Source organism: Rhipicephalus sanguineus, chromosome 2 (assembly GCF_013339695.2).
Source record: "Rhipicephalus sanguineus isolate Rsan-2018 chromosome 2, BIME_Rsan_1.4, whole genome shotgun sequence".
NCBI classification, from domain to species: Eukaryota; Metazoa; Arthropoda; class Arachnida; order Ixodida; family Ixodidae; genus Rhipicephalus; species Rhipicephalus sanguineus.
Genome location: NC_051177.1, coordinates 187,318,212 through 187,334,514, shown reverse-complemented (window position 1 = coordinate 187,334,514; position 16,303 = coordinate 187,318,212). Strand labels below are relative to the sequence as shown.

General features: G+C 47.5%; 1 protein-coding gene across 2 annotated transcripts in view; it reads left to right on the top strand.

Moving 5' to 3' along the window:
• Positions 1-14,765, top strand: part of LOC119383926 (arginine kinase) — an 87,480-nt gene extending 72,715 nt beyond the window's left edge. For both annotated transcript variants that reach the window (XM_037652201.2, XM_037652202.2), the window contains exon 6: positions 12,765-14,765. In XM_037652201.2, the coding sequence (XP_037508129.1) occupies positions 12,765-12,907 (143 nt within the window). In that variant the 3' untranslated portion in view covers positions 12,908-14,765. The remainder of the gene's footprint in view (positions 1-12,764) is intronic.
• The last annotated feature ends 1,538 nt before the right edge of the window (positions 14,766-16,303 follow it).

Genomic DNA, 16,303 nt, shown 5'->3' with positions numbered 1-16,303 from the left:
ACGTCCACATTGAACGTACGTAGAACTGAGACATCTGCAACGTGGACAATGTCGCGTGAACCGCACTTATAAATTGGAACACGTCATGGCGGCACCATATAAAGTTCTTAAATAATGTTACGGTGACGTTCTATGCACTAGAATTATGAGCAGCGGAAGCTTGTCTCATGAGAATCTTTTTCAGAGACACCGGTCATTAAGATGCTACCCGCCAGAAGTTTGTCCGTCGCGATTCTTTCAGTGTGTCCCACCATAGCTAAACAAATATGCTCGTACATTGGCAAACATAAAACAACGCACTGCGCAAAAAGAAACACGGACGAGAAGAGAACGAGGACGGGCGCAGTTCCTTGTTTAATGATGTACTACCGACTCGCCCAACATGGATTATTGAAGTGCTCATATTTGGCTCATTAATACATTAAAGTGTCCTAGTGATACTCCATCTTGTGCGTTCATTAATCGAATGTGAAGAAGGCATCGTAGGTCCCAAATTTCCAGGGTAATGAAGGCGCGTTCGGCGCATAGTTTCAATCGGTAATTCAATATTGATCGTTTAGCCGTTATTTACTACCTGGCATTCTGCTGTATCATGTGTGCAAGCAAAACCCGTCACGAACCTATCTTAAGTCTACCTTTATAATACGTCTTGATTTATCACCCTGCTGTACCCAGCGAGGCAAGGAAAACCCAATATCTTCAGTTTTTCATGTGTATTGCAGCGTCTTGTAGAAGTTACTATACACTAGCACAGCCACGTTTGCAGCAGAAAACGTGGCTATGTTTAGCTTTCCTCTCACCTATGTTTAGCTTTCCGATGGCACTCCGCTTGCCCACATGTGGAGAAAAAATCGATTGTAACATTTAGCACATATCGTGAGCGGGGTGGTCGACAACTCGAAGTCGTAGACAACGAAGACGGACGAAATCTAGGGTCGTGCAACGCGCGCAGAGATCCGTTTATCCTAACACAACTACGTGCTCGAACTCGCGCGCATCCAGGCAGCGCCGGCGAGCACACGGACGCCGAAGGGGGCGTGTACGACATCTCCAACAAGCGCCGCCTTGGCCTCACGGAGTACCAGGCTGTCAGGACGATGATGGACGGTGTGATCGACCTCATCAAGATAGAGGAGGATCTTCAGAAGAAAGCGGACGCCGACAAAGCAGCTGCCGCAGCTGCTGCAGCTCCTCCGTCTCCACCAGCCGCTCCGGGCGCAGCGTCGACTACCGCACCGCCCCCGGCGCATGATCCAGCCGCACCGCCGCCACCGACACCGCCAGCCCATGACGCAACTGCAACGCCGGCCGCGCCACCGCCGGCGCATGACGCCGCCGCAACGCACCCACCGACACCACCTGCAGGCGCTCCAGCGCCACCGGCGGGTGCAGCAGCGCCACCTGCGGGTGCAGCAGCGCCAACTGCAGGTGCAGCGGCACCACGCCCACCGGCACCGCCTTGCAGGTGCACCAGCGCCACCTGCGGGTGCAGCGGCACCACGCCCACCGGCACCACCTGCAGGTGCACCAGCGCCACCTGTAGGTGCAGCGGCACCACGCCCACCGGCACCACCTGCGAGTGCACCAGCGCCACCTGCGGGTGCAGCAGCACCACGCCCACCAGCACCACCTGCGGGTGCACCAGCGCCACCTGCGGGTTGCAGCGGCACCACGCCCACAGGCACCGGGCTCATCACCAAGGCCTCCGGCGCCCGTCCCACCACCTGGCGCTCCTCCTGGTGCACCTGCAGGTGGCGGTGCGCCACCACCCCCACCGCATCCGGCTTAGAGACGTTGTTTTCGCAAAGCCCTAGTCCGAATCGGAGGCGTAGCAAATCAGACGCAAACCTGCATGATCCTTTGCGGTGGAGCTCAAAAATTTGCTTGTTTAGCACGCACTGACCAATGAAGGCCGCGGGAATCGCTCAATGCGCCCACGTTCAATGCGTATGCGTCGAGCTTTAAATTGAGAAGTTCGCTTCTCTTTGTGTCAATTTCTGCGTTACAGGCCGAATAAAATTTTAGCAATTGGAAATGAGAATCAGAAGCGGATTTTGTAAGAGAGTTTCTGTTAAATTCGTATTTCTGATTAACTGCGAGAGCGTCTTAAAGCGAGCCTTAATTGTCTCGTTGCGCGGTGACCTCGAGCGTATCACAACAGGCGAGTTAGGTGGTACTAAAACTGCAGGCGCCATAGCACAAAAAACGAACAGGAGACGAGATGATGGCGGGACAAGCGCTTGTGCTGTCATCCCCTGTGCTACGGCTTCTCCAGTACGATGAACTACGAGCACGTCTTAACTTACGCTCTTCTAAAGACATGACCAGGATTTGGTGACAAATGCCCGTAGCGCCGTCTCTCGCCGGTGGCTGCGGTGGCCTGCCGCAACTGAATGGGAAATAGGCGAAAAAAACATGGTTGATCCCTCCGTCATAGGAATCGGAATAACACGAAAGTAAAGCGTGCCCTTACAGAAGTAACTGAATGTCCACTGTATATTGATATAGGAGAGATTGCACAATGTATATTGAGGTCTTGCAGCTAATATATAGCACCATTTAACGTGGATGCACCCACTTTGATGCTTGGTGGTACATTTCCATGCCGACGACTAACGTCCATGTTCAATGATTAAACAAACCCGTGTGGTAGCTGTAGTATTTAGCGGTGAAAGCGTAATCAGAGAACGCGTTGTGATATCCAGAAAAGCGTCGCATATTGGACGCAGAACTTGGTCGCCATCCTGCGGCATGTTAAAATGTGATTGAACACCACGGCCGCACTAGAGAGAAAGCAAAGCGCGTCGTGCCGCCCCGGAGCCCGGCCGCAATTTTTCTCGGGGTGAGCGCGTAGGCGGGGAACACGGTGTTACAGCCAGGTGAGGCAGGCGCGCGTCGCAGAGCTATTTTTGGTTTGATTAGCGTGATGCTATGAGCGAGGCCGACGCTTTTACGACGCTTGCGTTAAGGTCGCAACCTCGCGGTGTGTTAAGGCATTGACAAAATTGCACTTCTATTGAAAACGCGCCGAATGGGACGAACGTGTAATGCGTTTATTCGGGAAGCCACAGTAATGATGAATTACTTTGCCGCCCCCAGAGGGCAACACCACCCCGCCGACCGTAGAGTGCCTCGATGCGCGCGCCCCCGCTTAGAGTGGTGTCAGCTTTTGAAAGGGCAGGTGCCGCCTCCTCGGCCTTGGCGGCAGCGTGGCCGCCGTTTTGAATCCCCCGCCCGGTCGCTTTTGCGTGGCGCGCGTGCTGTTTTTAGGTCGGCGCTCGTTTCCCTCCAGTTTTATGCGCTCGCTACCGTCACCATCGCCGGGTGTTGCGTGCCGCAGTGCACCAATCATTCCAGAAACGCTGGGAGCTGTATCGTTTTAGAAGATACGAGGTTTCTTTGGACAGTAAAAATCAAACGTGACAAGCGGCATCCGAAGAACACATTATGCACTTGCAGCGTAAGTTTCCGGCCGGTATTTCGAATGCACATACAAGGATAACTTCTGCCGGTGTTAACCTTGCGTAATAATTGGACACACTGATATCAGCTACATGCTTAAAAATACTTTGGTTCACGTGTGCATGAATCCTGCATTCTTCTTCGCAAACATTCTTTACTGCACTTGGTTGGTCCTGTATCTGCCTTTGATTTTTGCTTTTGCTATTTTTGTGATTTGAAACGTATCATGGAATATATTATGCGTGTTTGTCTGCAGATCAGATCCTTCTTTTTTCCTGATAACAATTATTTGTGAGAATTTACGTCCCATGAACCCCGATATGATTACGAGTGGCGCCGTATATAGTGGAAGGCTCCCAAAATTTTGACCATCTGTTGTTCTTTAACGTACACCTAAATCTAAGTACGCGGGCCTCTGTCATTTCACCTCCGTCGAAATGTGGCCGCTTCGGCAGGGGTTCCATCCCGCGACCTTCGGGTCCCCAGTCAAGCACCATAACTAAAACCACGGCGGGTTCTTGTTTTTTATATTGCTTTCCGTGTTTCAAGTACGCCTTCTGTGCTGGTCTGATGCCCATGTATGTATGTGTGCAGTTAAATGTTTTTTTATCTTTCCTTGTTTCTGTGTTTCAAGGTTACATTTTCGCCCCATCTTAAATAACTACGCAGCTCCTGTTTTTTTAATCATTTACGATCACTGTGAATCGACTAGTGGCAGTTGTGTTTTATTGTGTAATTTGCGTTTTATTTGTGTAATTGCTTCTGTCAGCGCAGCATTAATGCGCACAAATAAATGGCCTGTACACTGGATATTAACACACACACACACACACATTCAGTATCTTATTTCTTTGAGCAAGCATAATTGATTCATTAATAATGTAAGCCCTGAGGGCTCATACAGGAATGCGCATACAAACAGTTCTCGCGAAGCGTCTATACAAAGAAGACGCATGAAAACAAGAAGAAGACGGGGAAGCATTGTGTACAGTACACACGCTATGTAAGTAAAAAAAATACAAGAAACAAAAGTCAAGTTGCACAATGAGTACGTCATAGAAAACCAGTTAATGAAATAAAAGCTCATATGCGTTCGCTTAAGACGGCTCGAAAGCGAAAGCCATCTTCTTCTTCTCAGTTTTTTGCGCACAAAGCGCGGTTTTGCATTGCCTCCAAGATCGGAGGCACCTCACCTGGTTTTGCACTGCCTCCGTGATCTGCCCACTTTTGACCAAGCTACGATGTCATGTGATAACGGCATCATGTGACGTCACGCCAAAATTTGAGAAGCCATGATGACGTCATCATGTGACGATGACTTTTTGCATCCCTCGTCCCCAACGTCATGGTATGCTGACGCCGTAGACGCAGCACGCCGACGGTCAAATTGCCCCGCCACGGTGGTCTAGTGGTTATGGCGCTCGACTGCTGACCCGAAGGTCGCGGCATCAAATCCCGGCCGCGGCGGCTGGATTTTCGATGGAGGCGAAAATGTCTGAGGCCCGTGTACTTAAATTTAGGTGCACGTTAAAGAACACCAGGTGGTCAAAATTTCCGGAGCCCTCCACTACGGCGTCTCTCATAATCATATCGTGGTTTTGGGACGTTGAACCCCTGATATTATTATTAATTATTATTACGGTCAAATTTCGCGTTTGATGAGGCATTTGAGGCTTTCTCCTTAAAAGATACGTCCGCCACGGTGGTATAGTGGTGACGGAGCTCGGCTGCTGACCCGAAAGTCACGGGTTCGATCCCGGCCGCGGCGGTCGCATTTAGGTGGAGGCGAAATGCTAGAGGCCCGTGTACTGCGCGATGTCAGTGCAGGTTAATGAACACCAGTTGGTCAAAATTCGTGGAGCCTTCCACTACGGCGTGCCTCATAATCATATCATGGTTCTGGCAAGTAAAACCCCAGACACTATTATTAATAAAAGAGACAAATAAACGACGCCGTGCGTCTGCCGCACAAAGTGTAAAACAGTATTGGAAACACTCAATGATATGTGCATAAATTGCACATACAAAAAAAAGGAAAAACGCACTGATACTGCGCGCAATAAAGTTTTACGGCATACTGCTCAACAACGTATCCATCGTTTTGATAAGGACTCGAGGTGCAGCTCGAGTGTCGATACAGTAGCGACTACAGATTGTGAGCAAGAAATGTCAGCAATAATAATGATAAAGAAGCTTTCGTTTCATTTTACCAGGATATCCGCACCATACTGTACCTCCGCCATTTATTCTGTGTTCAATATGTATGATGCCATTTATAATAAACGAGTAAATTGTTTGCAAACTTAGCAAAATGAGCCACCTTAATCGCGCTTAGGTAGCTTCGCAACACTAAAGTGTGTGTGTTCAGATACATATACTGCTGCTGCTGACATGTATACAAACACTTTAAGCGATTGTTTGTGTATTTGGAATGCAGAGCTTACGAGAAAATTAGGTAAGACTTTAGACTTTGTCGTTTCCGGCGTAAGGAAGGGGATTGGTTTTCAACATAACAGAGTCTACGTCTACCTCTAGCGCATAACACATGCACAGGCCGTCAGCTTACATGAATTACACGCTTCCTTAATAAACATTTAGGCAACAACAGCAATAAAAGCTGCCCAAGCTTCAAAAAAGAAAAGAAAAAGAGAAAGCTCACTAGCGTGCACTTATTTCCGGACATATCCGCTCACCGCAAGCGCTTTGTGTAGCGCGTTTCGCATGCTGCCGAGCTGCGGCGGGATTCGCAATGGCGGCCGTCGTAGCAGACGACGCGCCTGTCCTCACCCTCAGCGGAGCGCGCGGGCATCAAGGCACCCTAGCCGACCGGGAGAGTGGTAGATATAAAAGCAGCGTTTGTAAAGCTTTTAGAGTCTGTGACCATGGCGCAATGGATAGCGCGCCCGGCATCTGTTGTTGCGGACCGAGCGGTCGATGCCCAGTGACGGAACTTTTATTCTTTGCCATCTGATCGTGTACATTTTTTTCGACGTCATTTCCGTGACGGAAATACGTCACTGAAGTCTTGGTGGACCCCGGCATAAAACACTTTCGTGTTAAAAAGTTATATCTAACGAAAAAAGCTAGTTACCAAAACGACTCCCGGTTGCCTGTGGCATGGGCTTATTTGAACATTCTGACAAAGAAGCGCGTGGCTTTCCAGAGTGTTTAATATTTTACAATTGGGCCGCATGTGTTGCTAATGGGCGGTGTTCAATTCTCCTACGAAGCCACACGCTTTGTAGTGTGATACTGCAATTTTACCAAAATGTTCCAGTACGTATCTGCTGTATAAAACCCCGAGTCGTTTTTGATAACTAGCTTCTTTGAAGAAATAATTTTTTCGCCTATTTCCCATTCAGCTATGGCAGGACGCCGTTGCTGCCGCCGAGAGATCTCGCCACGTACAGATGTGCTCACATCCTGGGAATGGGGTACGAAAAATTCCCATGACCGTGGAGGGGGGAATGGCTTCTTGTGATGTCATCATGTGACGTCATTACATGGCATCGCCGCTTGGTCAAAGGTGGGCCGATGCCGGGGCTAGAGCAACATCCCGTGAGGTGTGGGAAGCTTCAGGGAGCAGTGGAGTAACAGTCCAATGGACGGTGAACGTCGAGGTAATTTAATGCTTGTGTTGCACACTGCGGCTTGGGAGAAGTATGGTTCCCGATTGTATAACTCAATACATTACCAAATGTGCTGAAGGCTTACAAAGGGTACAGTAGGGGTAACGTGCTGCCAAACATTTCTCAATCGAAACTTGTATTGGCTACCTTGTGCCGGTGGTCGGTATTCTCGAAAAGAAAAATAAGACCAACGCTGCGCTGTTGACTTCTTCAAGTATTCTCGGTGTAGAGCTGGCAAAACGCATGACACTTTCCACGAGTAACGTGAAACATGTCACGCGCGGTTTTATATTCAAGCAATATGAAACCATTTAAGCGAACATGTCCGCATCAAATATGAAAGGTAAGCAGAGAGACCGACGAAGTAGCTTTGTCTCGGAACTTTAAAGACTTAGGCACGCTAACCGCATAGTAGATGTGCTTTTCTTATCTTAGTTTTACTGGAAGAGGACTTGTACCCACGTACTAGTCGATACTGCATAAAACACTGCAAGACTTATTGTCCTTGACAGTATTGAGCTTCCACTTACTCATATGTTGTGAGAACATGCTTATAAATAATCACCAGCCGATTCGTCGGCATGTGTGAGCTGCCCAATAAATCTACGCCAAGGAAAAACATAGAACTCAGTAGTACAAACGATATTTTAAGGAAAATTAGGTTAAGTAGCGATATTTCGCCAGTAAGCGCACCATGAATATGGAGCTCTAGATTGAAATACGTAGCCCATTCTTCGACAAAAACATCCCGAGCTAGAAATAAAGGGGCAAGGAAAATAATGCCGGCGAAAATACCACGAGTGTGCATGTTATATGAATGCGCACAAGAACGCCCTGCTCTAGAGCAACACGCAGCACGTTTACAGTGGGTCATTTAATGCCGCCATTCTGGCGACCATCTCGAATGTACTCGAAAAAAATTCTTGCTGATGTCCTGCATTGAAAACAGTTAATTGCTAGAATATTTAGGACAGAGAAAAAATTTTGGTCCCGTGGGAGCCTTCCGAATTTCGCAGAATATCGTGTGAATGTTGTTTGTCATGAAAATGAGTCTGAAAGTATCGTTTCTTGTTTCAATACCAAACTTGGCTTAAATGTTATGCAAAGGCGTTTGTCTAAGATGTTCAAAGCTAAAAAATATTAGTTCAATTTTTCAGTCATACACGCCTTCATAAAATCTGGCAAAATGTTCCATGTTTGCATTTTATCCTTCTATTATTGCGCGATGTATGAATATCTGAGTAATAAATACTTGCTTAACAGAACGTATATTTTGCATTAAAGATATTTTCAGACCACTGATGCTTCTACATTTTACGATAAAAATTCACGAATTTGAGAAAATCGTGATTTGGGTCCACATTCAGACACACTTTACACCACGTGGTGCTCTAAAAAAACAGCTTTATACCTCAATCGAAAGGAAATAAATGCTTATTCTTATATGGCAAGTTTTATGATGATGAAATAAACTTTATTTGGTCCTGGAGAACCCCGATCAGACAAGTTTTATCGTTACAATTTTTCTTTTAAGAAACAAAACATTTTCTGAAGTTCCCCATTGACGCCATCTTGCCATTTGGTCATACGGCAGCTTCCTCGTTGAAGTTCGCCATTGCCAAGATTTTCCCCATTCCCAAAATTTTTTTCTCTACGAAATATTCTGGCAATCTACTGTTTTCAATGCAAGAAATCACCACGATTTTTTTCGAATACATTTGAGATGGTCGCCAAGATAGCTGGGATGTTTGGCTTGAAGTGGCCCCAGTGTATGCAGGAGGAGCGGCTATCTGAGAGCCCGTTGTAAACTATCTGAATTAGGGCGCTTGCTGCAAGTGCAGTAGCGAAACACGAACTATGCTATCATTCATCATGATTTTGCGATGTAACGAAGTATAGACTGCGCGTCTGTATGACAATGCGTGCTGCTACGTAGCGGCACACCTTGTTGATGTTGTGGCTAATGACGATGGCGAACTATGGCTGATCCCTTTATAATGGGTTGGAAGCTTCAAACCAGCCACTCTTAACGCAATTCTCATGGCGTGACGCCTGGTACGATTGTATGCTTCTGCCACGAAATAGTGCATCTGTTTACGCGATTTCTCTTCCGACGCGACGCCTGTATAGAGTCTTTTTCCAAAGCGGTCTCATGCAGTGCGTGCGTTCTCCCTTCTTGTCGTCGTTCTTTTTTCTTTCTTTTTTTAGCTCATTGGGCGCAGTAGCTGCGACGAACATCAGCCGCAGCGCCACTGACACCAGAATCGACTGTTGCTGTGGCATCGTAACGAGTGTAATACGAAGTGTGGCTTTTCTGTCTTGTTTTTTGTTTTTTGTTTTTCTAGAAGACCCAAGTCTCCTTTGACTGAAACTGAGAAAAACGCCGTTTTTTGCTACTGACGATATGGTCGGGCCTGCTCCAACGATTTTTTGCCAGTGTGCTCATGTCCCCAAAATATCTCAAATCTATACGCCGGCTAAATTTTATATAGCCCACTATCGTCGGTATTCAGTAGTAAAATTTGGAGTTCACTCTTTTGAATTGGAACATTTAATTTGGGCTTGAATTAGCTCGTAAAAGAAGTCTAAATCGCAGTGAATAAACGATGTAGCAACATTTTGCGACAATTATAACACCATCCTCGCGTTTCCGTCGGTGCAGTCTTTTCTTGCGTGGGCGTTATGGCGATGACTAGATTTGTAGACCGAGTGGTCCTTCCAGGCAAAAGGCGCCCCATTATGGACTGTCGGCAGCGTTTTTTTCTTCTTTATACCTATTGAACGCCTGCAAAAAAATGCTTCAGCTCTTCTTATTCTTCTTAACTCGCTGTATACGCGCCATTTCGGATCACTTCTTCTTCTTCAACAAATAAATTTGCGCCCAATATCTTCATTTCAGTCGTCTTATATTTCAAATGTACCGTCTTGGAGCTAAACAACGACATGATGCTGTAGCGCAAAACCATAAAAGAAACATCAAGAGGCAGAAAGAAGTGGGAAGATCTGCCTCTTACTCTTCATATTCGAGTTTTGCCCTACAACACAATGTCCTTCAGTAAGTACGAACTCGGCCAAGAAAAAGTAATTCTCGAACGAAAGCACAACAGCAAAGAAGCAAGGACACAAATTAAACAGATTGGATGCGGCCATGGTGGCTGTTTTGGTCACGATTGTTGGCGCAGCACTGCTTTAATGGATCTGGCTCATTTTCATTAAAACAAGTGCTGGATTTGGCTCATTCTTAATTCGAAACTGACTATTTGAGTTCACGTTACAATCAGTAATCCGCCCATTTTGATTACAGTTGTCATAAAAGTGAAAGGTACTTAGGCGCTTTGCGCTCCCGTGCATTTGCGCTCCCAGTTGCGGTTCCGTCCCTTTAGAAAAAAAAACGCCACAAGTTTACTTCTTGTCTTGTCGCAGTTCTTTTTTTGTGCACGCTATGACCATCCTGAAATGTGTTCGCTTTTGTTATTTCAATCATTTTGCAGCTACGATTTGTGCCTATGTCATTGATGTGTTATATTGATAGTAGGTCTCTGGCTAAATACTCACCCAAGTCCAAGACGCGAGTCGGTGAGATATATACTCACCGATATATACTACTTAAAAGCAGCTTTTTCTCTCACTTCTCATTATCTGTATTGCTCATGAAATAAGCATTCATTCGATTCTATTCTAAACGTACTTGACGCAGAATTCCTAGTTCACTGCAAAAGCCGGCATTCGTAATTTCATTGCGCTGCTTGCTTTGCACTGTGCCAAAGCGGGGAATGTTTTCCTATACCTTTATGAAGGGAAGACGTACCCGGCAAAACGAAAACTACAGCCCCGTTTGACACAATCCAATGACGATGATTGAGGACTATGATGTGATGATGATTATTAGGATGATGCACTTTAAATAAAGCGCGCATACCCACAGCCGATCGGTCAAAAAGCCGTCGGGTGCCGGCACGCAACAGTAACTTGATGAAGGTGCCTTTTATTATGTAAAGTTGCGCATAAAAGAAAATTGCATAATAGAGTAGTTATACCAAATGACGGGACGGTTTCATTCTCCTTCGTACCAGTGACGCTTGCCTTCATCGACTTAGTTGCTTTACTTAATATGTGTCGCTGAGGCAGTGGCCAGTCTGGCGAATCGGTCCGACGTAGAGCATTGCGCGCATCACGCCGTGGCGCGTCGAGTGTTTAGCCGGATGCATATGTTCAGTATCAGGAGAAAGCTTTACAGGCACGGACAGGATTGTAGCAAATACATCTTTTACTGATAAACTGGCCGGCTCGTGCTCACTTATTCTCTTGCTTATTATCCTAGTAGCCTTGGTCAAAGAGATAAAATGTCGTAAAACATACAAGACCGCTTGAGTTCGCATTCGAGAGTGCAACGCGATAGTGTCGTCGGGCTCCATTCTCATCGCTTGCCTCTTTCGCTTCTCGCTGGACGCCTAGAGTAGAGCCTCGTATCCGTGGCACACCCACGCTGGGGGATTGGCCAAGAACTGGGTAGTTTGCAAGAAAATTCCTAAATTATAAATTATAATATGTCTGTTAAACTGATGAAAGAAATGAAGATAAACTTAAATTTTAAATATTACGAATTTCCCTACGAAAGGAAAGTCCATGCGCGTGATATTGGCCGTTGTGATCTCTCTTATGGTGCCTACTGCAAGTACAGGTGCGAAGTGCCCACTACGCCACACTTCGTTATTTCACGCAGTAACAGATTAACTATTACGTGTGCGAAAGGCAATGCGCGCAAGCAGTTGCACACTTCGGTGATGTCGTAGCTGATGATGATAGTTATGAATTGTGGATTAGCCCCATGTAATGGGTTGGCAGAAATCAACCGCCTTCTCGTTAAGCTGTTCACATGGCGTGACGCCAGGCGCATTTCTACGCTTCTACCACGCCATATTATATCTGCTAACGAGACTTCTAACCCTACATGACGCCAGTATAACGTTTATTCCGAAGCAGTTTCAAGCGCTGGCGTGGGTCTGTGGTAGAGCACCTAACTGCCACGCATAATGCCTCGTTTGGACTCTGGCTCGACTGCCTAATTTTTATTACATGCGGATCATTTCTTTGCAAACTGAAGACACTCCTATCTATCTATCTATCTATCTATCTATCTATCTATCTATCTATCTATCTATCTATCTATCTATCTATCTATCTATCTATCTATCTATCTATCTATCTATCTATCTATCTATCTATCTAGCCGCTTCCGTCTGGGTGCTCTCGTGTACGCTTCCTAAGTAATTCTGCTATGCATGGCGCTCGACATTTCGGCGAATGGCTTATTGGATGTGTTCCAAATTAATGTCTTACAACGACCCATATCCGAACGAGCACTACCGCCGACCCGTGAATATGTGTCCGCAGCACTGTGCTCCTCGCGCGTGGCCGTCACTTCGGCGTATCTGGCTAGTATAACCCTTGTGCGCCACCTCAAAATACCCATTTCGGAAACCGCACACTCGGCACTCAATATTACTGAAACTGCACTCACTTAGTAATGAAACGAGGCTGTTTTTCTACACCAGTGCCTGCTTGCAGGTTTTCCGAAAAGAGTCCGAATTTTGAGTGTTGCTTACTCGCTTCAACGCATAAGGCATGCTGCACTGGTCGCCTAAGCCGCTGTCGTATTTTCCTTCCCTACAGGCACCAGGGGTGAGCACACAGAAAGCGAAGGTGGAGTGTACGACATCTCCAACAAGCGTCGCATGGGTCTCACCGAGTACCAGGCCGTCAGGGAGATGCAGGACGGCATCCAGGAACTGATCAAGCTCGAGCAGGCCGCCTAGAGGTGGCGCCACATCTCACCGCCACAACCTGCCCTCTCCCCCTCCCATCCACTACCCTGATGCGTGCCGCTGCGCACGTTCCATGACAATGCAGTGGTTCGATTCGTGCTGGAACACGGCTGCGGAGGCCACAGTGCAGCCGTCGATGCACGGCTGGAGGAGTAGCGGTCATCCTTGTCTTTCTGTGTGACAATGATGATTCCCGTGGGCGTGAGTGGCAAGTCTCCGTAGGTCATGCGCCTGCACCAGGTTAAGCTTCAAAGCTACCGGTTCCGTGCACTCAGCTACAGAGGTCATTTAACGAAGACAAGCTTCGGGAGCATGCACGTGTCGATATTGGGTGAACAGGCACATTCTGAAGTGCACGGTTTTAAGCAAAAGCGGCCTTTGACGCGCGTCGATTAACGTCGCTGTTATTGGGTGAAGCAACGCAACAACGAAGTCGGAATCACGCACGACGGTATACACGGTTCTTGCTTGCCCAAGGCAGCAGTTAATGTCTAAGTGCACTACCGAGGCAAAAAAATCCTCCTCAGTGCAGGATCAAGCCAGCGCGCTCGACAACGACTGCTCTAGAAGACTGGAGGAGTGCACGATCATATGGCAATGGTAATTGCCAGATATAGTCCCGGAACTCTCAAACCTTAAGTTGCCTTTTTGTTGAGGACTCGTCGGGTTTCCAAGGATGCCAGGACGACATAAGACGCCGGCGTGAGGACTACGCTTACTTGAATGCTACGTCATTTGCATACATGACTGCCTTCCGATTACTTCCAAATCCCACGCCATTCCTGGTTTTCTGTGGACATGCATAAAATTCTAGGTCACTGACACTGCTCAAGATACTAAATTCCCGAGACTGGTCCGACGCATTTACCTCAACAACGGTTGCATTTTGACGCCGATTACGCCAGATATTCCGCAATTTATTTCGTTCCTGCTGTTGTTACAATTCAGGACGAAATATTGCCGCAAAATGGTCAAGAATAATCACGCTGGTAGCGGATCTCTAGCTCCTCGCCCTAGTGCCCAGACGTTAACTGAATAGTCGATATCGTTCAGGTGACTAGGAAAAAAAGCGAAGGTTGACCGCTTTGCTGCTCCAGCCGACATGGACGGGGGCCCCCATGCCTCACTGCAATTGCGCCGGCGACCTTCCTCCCCTACACCGCTTAAGCACTCATCCCGACCTCCATATGAACCACACCCTGGAACAGAACAGTCGCCAAAGTTTCAGAAAGGACCACCCGCGGTTTTCAGAAGCGATAAAGGCGAAGCGTACTGTAAACTCTGTCAATTTGTTTCTTGTACTTGTATAGAATCTCGGTACATCACTTTTGCAATATAGACAAGAACAAACAGAGAGGGGCTTCAGCGAAATGCTGTTTCCTATTTTTCGACGAAGGAAATAGGTCGGCTAGACCGCAGTGTGCTTGTGGGGTCGCGAAAGACTAAGGTGGGACCTTGGTGCTGCTATTTTTGAGAACGCAACGAGAGATGAAGCATGAGTGGGTGCCGGTAGCGTTGTTTATTTTTCACCTCCGGTTTCTTGGTAGTCTGCAAGCCGTAGCCGCTTATCGAGCGATGATCTAGCCAACAAGTACTTGTTGTACCTTTGTGCTTTTGTTACTTTATTCTTGTTTCGTTACCTCTTCGTAAAGACAGACTGACTCGCTATAGCCTCGACTCTAGTCAGCACATATAGATATGCTCAACGACAAGTACACGCCAGGCACGAAGCGCAGCTACTGTGCTGCGCCTTCCATGCAGTCACGGGCGCAGCTGCGGTTGATGGCGCCGCTACTTTTCTTGGCGGGAAGCCCAACGGAAGGTTTGTCCGACGGACGAAGTCAATAAAGCATCGACAAAGACAAAGAGTCCGTTTTTCGTTTGTTTCTCAGAGTTTACATTGAGATTGTTAAAGTGCGCGCACAGATCACACCACTCGATTATACAAAGGTATGATGGTACACTGAGGTATGATCGTGTAGTGAGGAGACAGAAAACGTTTACTGGTGGAGCCGCGTCTCAAGGTTTGTTATCATGCGGCTAAGAGCCTTTGGGCGCTTGCAGACTCCTCAGCTCGAAAGCATTGAAGCTTGGGCAAGTTGGTATGAATTAATTAGAAAGTATTAACAGCGCACAGAAGATTAAGAAATGGGACAGAACAAAGAGCACCGTTTGCCTCTGTTTGTTCGGTCCCGGTTCCTAATCCTCTATGCGCTGTTGTTACATTCTAATGGGTCCTCAGCTCGCACGACGGCCAGAGGTGTGCTTCCGGGTCAAGTCTGAGCTGCACGGTCTGCCAGTGCTTCCGGTCAGCTGTAGCTTTTCACCTGAGTAGTCCTCTTCCGGATGCGCTCGTATGATAGGCGCCCGTTCCGGATTTTCTTTGCATAATTTGCAGCTGCTCAAGCGTACCAGCTTGGGTCACAATAACTGCAGACAACTGGGATTTGCGTAGGTATTGGTTTCAAGCAATCTGCAGGCCACTTTTCTGATTTTTGCTTAACAAGTTTGTGCGCAGGCTTTTTCTAGTACATAATGCGGAGTAACGCAAAAAAGATCACTTGAGACTGCCCTTTCTTGAGATGCTAATGGGCATCATCACTGCACTATATGAAATTCAAACGTTTCAGTGTCATCTATATAACGTAATGCCAGCTATCTCGACAGTAGCGCTTATGTAACAGCTAGAAACATACACAGGCAAATATGAACTCCAGCGATCACGTTTTCTTTCTATACTGCGAATAGCAATTAATATTGGAAGCAGCTGTGTATTCAAACTACACGCCAGGAATAAACTGAACTCGTAATAGTGTTAAGCTTGTTTATGGAACTGGCGGAAGGGGGCGGGGGGGGTGCGATCGCACCCTAGTAGCACCCTTGAAACGGACGCCTCTAACACCCATTGGGAACCCAAGTTCAAGTTTGCGGCGCGACGACAGCGCCGCGCTGCGGCTCTGGAGAGGCTCGGCTCTGGAGAGAAGCTCTGGTGCGACTGGGTGCATGCGCGGCCGGCTCAGCCTGTTTGTCGGCAGCGGGAACACGCGCGCGCGCGCGTTCTCAGTCGGTGCGGGTGAACTGGGGTGCTGTGCCGACACCTTGGCACGCTTAACCGAGAGGCTTTCAGTTCGAAGTTGCATTTCCACGTTGGCAGAAGCGACCCCGCGGAAGCGCAAGCGAGGTCCGAAGTATTGCGGTTTAGTGGCCTGCCACAACAGTACAGACAACACCAAGGCACACGATTCACGTGTGAAACTATCGATTCTCGGGCATGTCGCACGAGAAATAAAGGCGGCAAGCGTGGATAGCTGACAGCGCTGTCTCGCCTTCTATTTTGGCTCTCCGAGTTCATCCATTTCATTCGTTCCGACTACATGAATCAGTACG